Source organism: Musa acuminata, unplaced genomic scaffold (genome assembly GCF_036884655.1).
Source record: "Musa acuminata AAA Group cultivar baxijiao unplaced genomic scaffold, Cavendish_Baxijiao_AAA HiC_scaffold_1137, whole genome shotgun sequence".
In the NCBI taxonomy this organism is placed as follows: domain Eukaryota; kingdom Viridiplantae; phylum Streptophyta; class Magnoliopsida; order Zingiberales; family Musaceae; genus Musa; species Musa acuminata.
This window is the reverse complement of record NW_027021349.1, coordinates 2,838,172-2,845,020: the sequence shown is the minus strand read 5'-3', so window position 1 is coordinate 2,845,020 and position 6,849 is coordinate 2,838,172. Positions and strand designations below refer to the sequence as shown.

Here is a 6,849-nt window from a genome sequence, read left to right as displayed (position 1 = left end):
GAGACATCAAGTAGACTACTGTGGATGGTTTAAGCAGATGATGCAGATGAGGACTCAACCATTTATATCCTTGTGTCTTTACTCTCAGCAATTATAGCACTTTACAGTGGCTTGTCAACCAACATCCTGTAGAAGAGAATCAGACATTGAAGACACATGATGGAAAAATATTTATTTATTATTATTATTTTTATTATGTTTATTATTTATAGAGAATGTAAGTGTGCTATGAGTATGAAAGAGACTAATAGAATGATGGTATACAGTTGGTTCTTAATAATGTAGCCATATAGGGAATGGAAGTGTGATGTGTAGTGGAATGAATGAAGGAATGAAATTGTGCTTTAAGAATCAAGGAAAAGAAAACACTAGAAAAATGAAATTGTCATCTAATTGTTTCAACTTGTTATATGTGAAATCAAATGGTTATAAATGTAATAGTAATATAAGATAAAAGACAAATACATAAACACAAGGACTAATTATGTTGATTCTTCTCGAGGGCTTTGTGGGTCTAAATGTATTTTGAATTGGATCTTGCACACTAGTTGTAATTTAGGATGATCTCTTTTGAGACTCTTTAAGCCTGTGTTATGGGAGTTTGGTGTCCTCGAAAAATTAATCAAATTGATTAAGCTGACACTACATCCAACCCTCATCAAGTTGGAGTTATCCTGGGATTAACACAAGAAATTTATATTATTATTTACCAAAGAAAAATGATTTTATTATTTAAAAGAAAAAAAAAAGAGCAACATATGTAAATTTGCATGCAGACTAACAAAGACCTTCTCTCTTAATTGTATACTCCACTTGATACTGATCATGCTAATAGTGTCATGTGTGAATAATAATACGTGGATAAATATTTTTTGTGTGACATGCAAACCACTAATATCCATTTATTGTTCTTAACCATTTCAACTAATCTGTTCCTTGTGTATTAAATTGCATTAGCTGCGTGCACTGTTGCTCCACGTGGATTTACACATGGATAATGATAAACCTAACGATTTGGATTAACGGTTCGAACACCTAAACTCGTTAAAAGTTGAATATCAAGAAATTGATAGATCATCTATAATATAAAAATAGGTAAAATTATGGATCTTCTCTGGAGGACCTTCTTATAACGTGATAGATAATCGTTAAGATGAATAAGAGTTCAAATAATCTATCATTATTGAGTTATAAAGTCGTATATCAAATTATTAAATATTATACTTATGAGAAAGATAATAGCTACATTGATATCGATGATATCGAGAGCACTATAAATAAAATCAAATAAATCTAAATGTGGTGATGAGATATATAATTGAAAACGATATGTCATGAGATATATAACTAATTAGTATTATACGTAATAAAATTTTACATATATATAAATTATATATAAAATTTTAATATCATTAGTATATTAAAATATTTCACCTCCATAGTACCTCATAATGAATGGCAGTCATCTCTGTTATTCTTAAAGAACGGGACACGTAACACTAATACAATCATTCCTACTTTTTATGTAATAAAAAAAGAATATAGATAAGTAGTAATTAAGAAGGTAATTCTAATTACCCTCATAATTCTAATTCTCCTGTCGGCTTACATAATGGACGGTTGAGATTCAAGTCAATGGACTCAGATTGCCGTGACCCCACTCTGGGGACCAATCACAGCCCTCCATTTTTTTTTTCTTTTTTTCTTATTTTCGTAACCTAATAATATTAATTTCCGCACAGTTGGAAACACGGTCTGAGACGCTTCAGCACACAGTAGCCGTACTTAGAGTCCGCACGTGTGGGACCCACGCGCCATCCCTGTCGTTACGGCGGGTGGGTAAAACACGGGTGGGCGTTTTAACGGGTACAGAAAGTAGAGTTCACGAGTGCGGTTGTATTCATTGCGTATGCATCCTTATATATTTTAAAAGTAATATATTTATATTCCTACAAATATTAAATATTCCACATGAAAAATACAGAGTAGTTTGAATTAATACATAATATTGAAAAAATATCTGTTTTATTTCTTTATAAACAAAAAATTTAAAGGATATTAATATCGATTAGTACTCTAATTATTAATCAAATGAACCTCGTAAGGGCTACTACACCCAACATGTGTTAAAATCAGATACGGAAGGACGTAGACGCACTCACTTCTGACTCCGTCCTCTAACTGTCACGTGAATGGAAATGCGACCATGTCCTTGTCCAATCACGAGAGGGGTAGCCAAGTGGGTTATCGTACGAATTCCTGGTCTCACGCACCCTGTCTCTTTCCCATCACGTCTCCCACCAGAGCGCATTAACTCGACCCGCAGTCCATAAACGCTACAATACGCTCGTGAATCGCAGTTAACCTCTCCCTCCTCCCGTCTCTTCTCGGGCACGCATCGCGACCCTCGCTCGTCCTTCTCTTCCTCCTCTTGTCTCCGTCCTGCGACGCTTGTGCTGCTCGTATTTCGTGGTGGGCGAAGAGAGCATGGGGCTCTTCAGGCTGGTGACGGGTCTGCCGGGGCCAAGCGGGTTCGGATCCGCCTCCACCGCCGAGCAGGTCACCGACGGCATCGACGCTTCCCATCTCACCGTCGTCATCACCGGTTTGTCCTTCCCTCTTCCTCGAACTGCTCTTCGTCTTTAGCCTTCATGGCTGCTCTTCCTGCGATCCAGGGGGTGCAAGCGGGATTGGAGCAGAGACCGCGCGCGTCTTTGCTCTCCGAGGAGCCCACGTTATCATCGCAGGAAGGAACATGGAAGCCGCCGATGACGTGAAGCAGCTCATCCTGCAGAGCTCTCCATTGGCCAGAGTTGACATCTTAAAGCTGGATCTCAGCTCACTCAAGTCCGTGCGAGCCTTCGCAGGCCAATTCCTCTCGATGGATCTGCCCCTCAACATCTTAATGTATCGATAAGTTCCTCACATAGAGTTATACGTACCTCATCACTTACCTGAATGAGTTGTGCCTCTCGCACTTGTTTGCAGAAACAATGCCGGCGTCATGTTCTGCCCTTTCCAACTATCAGAGGATGGGATAGAGCTGCAGTTCGCCACCAATCATCTAGGTAAATGAGAGCTTCGACTTGTGACTCCTCAGTGAAGTTACAATGAGTTGAATTGAAGCGAGTGAGTGCTCTTTTACTCACAGGCCACTTCCTGCTGACAAATCTTCTTCTCGAGAGGATGAAGAGCACGGCCGAGGAGACGGGAATCGAAGGTCGTATTGTGAATCTGTCATCCATAGCTCACTTGCTGCATAGATACGAAGAAGTGATACGGTTCGATAAGCTCAACGACAAGGATACGTAAGATAGATAGTATTTATTACCGGTTTGGCATGTAGAGAGCCTGAGAAAAACTGTGTCGATGGTGATCGATCGAAATGTTGGCTTGTTGTTTGGCAGCTACTCGGACAAAAAGGCATACGGGCAATCCAAACTGGCCAACATCTTGCATGCTAATGAGCTCTCCAGACGCCTGCAGGTACTCGAGATTACATATACACCAAATCGGGACAGATGATTCTAAATTCTCTATTTTGGAGTTGATAGCAACTGGTACCTTTCCACCTAATCAACAAGTTATTGTGACAAACACGATATTCTGGTCCTCTGCTGTTCCATCTCACAGTCGCCACACCCGGCGAGAATCCAAGCACATCAAAATGAAGCCATCTAAACCTTTTGAAGTTTATGCGTTGTTTCGTATCTATCATGGCATGTGATGTTGCTGTGTTTAAATTTGATGCACGTTATGGTGTTGACAACAGGAAGACGGAGCAAATATAACAGTAAACTCCATTCATCCTGGGCTGATCATGACAAACCTGATGAGGCATTCGTTTCTTCAGATGTGTTTGTTCCTTCAACCTTCAAACCCGATGCTGCTATCAGAAGCATCAGCATCCTCCTCCTAGTTTGTTTGTGTGAGTTTTGAACTCAAGACTTGAAACTTGTTTGCTTGCAGGGCTGCTGAAACTATTCACGTACGTCTTCTGGAAGAATGTGCCTCAGGTATGCAGCAGTTCATAATGACATTAGCGTTCTCTCAGATAGTTAATAACCTCCACTCCATGCTTAGATATGCCCTTTTCTAGATATTGAAATGCATGGAAAGAGGCTTTCATGGTGCAAAAACAAGTGTGGTCGACAAGCATTGCTTGCCAAGTAAAAATTGGGGAATTCAAAGTAGCATCTTTTTATAGTTACTATAACTCAGCAATCATGGCATCAATGCAGGGAGCAGCTACCACATGCTATGTTGCACTGCATCCGAGCCTCAAGGGTGTGACCGGAAAGTACTTCATTGACTGCAACGAGGAGATGCCGAGTTACTGGGCCACAGATGAAACACTGGCGAAAAGGCTATGGGACTTCAGCGAAAAGCTAACTCAATCGACCAAGTAAAACAACAAAAATGACCACCCAGGCTAAGAGATCTCCTGCAAGATTCACAGACCTCTCTCTCTCTGCTAATATGCTATGGTTGTCAGGATGCACTACTCTGATTAGATGTTAACTAAGCTTTCCTTTCTCCCTCCAATAATGTGATGGACGATGCAGCTCTAATGATATCATTTCCTCTACCGATGCAAGATTAGTCTAAAGGTAAGACTGGAATAACCAGCTATCCTCATACCATATCTGTTTGTTAAATCCTCTTTCTTTGCACAAACCTTTTTCTCGAATACAAAAACAATGTTAATTGATTCCACCTAAATATTAAAGCAATTTGTTATTGGAATCCACCAATTTAACAGCAATGTATGATCGACTTGGTTATTATTTTCATGCATTTTTTTTGAGTCGTATTGGATAAGCATCCATTTTGATTCACTCCAATCTAATTATACTCATATGTATGATGTTTCTAATATTCTTATAATAGCAGACCTCTATCATTAGAATCAAATGTATTATCTGTTAGTAGCGATATAGAAGCAGTAAGTACAATTTGCTTAAATGGAGCGATTTCTACTGCCTTATTAGATTGGATATGGATGTCTTTGGTCCATTATAACAATCTCGCTATTTTGTTAGATGGCCTAATGTCTATGTATATGTAACGGTCTGAACAATTTTTTAAAGTACATTATATTTTTTCAATGCAAATGATTTTTAATTACAATTTTTTAAAGTAATTGGTCTAAATAATTTTTAATCACATTCTTTGTTTAGATGGTGGAACAAAGAAATGAAAAAAAATTACGATGTAAATTAAATAGAATTTTCAATCAAAAATACCGAAATAATATTAAACAAGAGGTAAGACTTGGAACATATGAGTATGATTCTATTTATAGGACCTAGTGATAACTACCTCATCATATCATGTCACCTATGATTGAGTTAGGTGTAGGAACTTTCCTGTAACTTCCATATCATGAGTCGTTACTTAGAACATACCTATAACTATCATGAATAATTCTTAACATTTTCTCTTGATTCATAGTTACATACACTGATTTAATATATGAAATAAGTATGCTTTTGAACTGAAAGTGACTTGGTGAGAATATCTGCAACTTGTTTATTTGTGCCACAATACTTCATTGTTATGGCTCCACTTGCTACTAGATTCTGGATAAAATGATAGCGTATCTTTATATGCTTCGTTCTTCCCTGAAATGTTGGATTCTTCATCCTTATAATTGTGACTTTGTTGTCACAAAATATTTCAGCTGCTTCTTTTTGTTCTTGATGAAGATCTTCAAGAAATCTTCTCAGCCATATTGTTTGACAAGCTATTGATGTTATAGTTACATATTCTACTTTTGATGTCGATAATGTAGTTGTTGCTTATTTCTTTGAACTCCAAGACATTTCTAAGTACACACTATCTTGCTTAATGAACTATGGTCCTATTTATAAGACCTAGTGGTAACTATCTCACTTTATTATGTTATCCATGATGAAGTTAGGTATAAGAATTATTTCATTTCTAAATCATGATTCACTACTTAATATGCTTATAGCTACTTAGAATATGACAATTACCTACGTAACTATAACTACTATAAATCAATTCTGGATACTTTTATCACTTGTATCATCAAGTTTTTATATCAGAAAACAATCTTTATCACTTCATAACAATTAGGAACAAACTAAAAGAATATCACAGCTTGAATTTTGTCGAAAACTAAAACTCGTCACCGTTAAATTTGGACATAACTTACTCATTGCTTACCCTCCATATTCCAATATTTACTATATCTCCCACTGTAAACGGGCAATTCTAATTTCATTGATGAGTGATTTCTTAGTAGAATTTAGAGAAGAAAACAACTCATAAAGTTCCTAAAACATTCTACCCGACAACAATATTCGGAAGCACTTCCTCATGAAGATTCTAAATATCTTATTTTAGAGACTAATGGAAGAAGTTGTAAAGCATAAATCAAATCCCATTGGACTTTGAGGCCATCTCGGACTCTGTATCTGAAGAGATGTGATGCAAGCAGTCAGAACAAGTTTACTCCTCTGCAATCAGAAATGTAATGAGAACCACATGGAAGTCAATCAACAATGCACCTTAGCATCATTATATCCAAACTCAGCTCAATAACACAGCAAGCAGAGGTACATCATCATCCTAACATATTTGTAGAGAACATTTATAGACAAGATTGCATTAACACAATCATAACCAACACCACACAATTACATGCTCACCATTGTTCTTGAATCAGCCACCCAAAGTTAAGAGCCCCATCAGCATACTGCACACATTGATAAAATGAATTAAAATTATGTCAACAATAAATTTCAATCTTCGAACAGCTATAACCAGCAAAAGACATGAAAAAGAAAAACCAAAACGAGAGAACTTGTTCTGGACGAATTG

General features: G+C 37.3%; 1 protein-coding gene across 1 annotated transcript; it reads left to right on the top strand.

The window, feature by feature from the left end:
* The first annotated feature begins 2,362 nt into the window (after positions 1-2,362).
* Positions 2,363-4,597, top strand: LOC135671032 (short-chain dehydrogenase TIC 32 B, chloroplastic-like). The gene is made up of 8 exons (XM_065178901.1): positions 2,363-2,605; positions 2,676-2,907; positions 2,989-3,068; positions 3,152-3,308; positions 3,408-3,486; positions 3,773-3,857; positions 3,970-4,016; positions 4,242-4,597. The coding sequence occupies exons 1-8, from the start codon at positions 2,488-2,490 to the stop codon at positions 4,407-4,409; spliced, it is 966 nt and encodes a 321-aa protein (XP_065034973.1). The 5' UTR covers positions 2,363-2,487; the 3' UTR covers positions 4,410-4,597.
* Positions 4,598-6,849: the final 2,252 nt, after the last annotated feature.

Coding starts and splice junctions, on each gene's coding strand:
- LOC135671032 (XM_065178901.1), top strand. CDS start 2,488: ATGGGGCTCTTCAGGCTGGTGACGGGTCTGCCGGGGCCAAGCGGGTTC. Junction 3,858..3,969: donor GCATTCGTTTCTTCAGATGT/GTTTGTTCCTTC, acceptor GTTTGCTTGCAG/GGCTGCTGAAACTATTCACG. Junction 4,017..4,241: donor TCTGGAAGAATGTGCCTCAG/GTATGCAGCAGT, acceptor GCATCAATGCAG/GGAGCAGCTACCACATGCTA.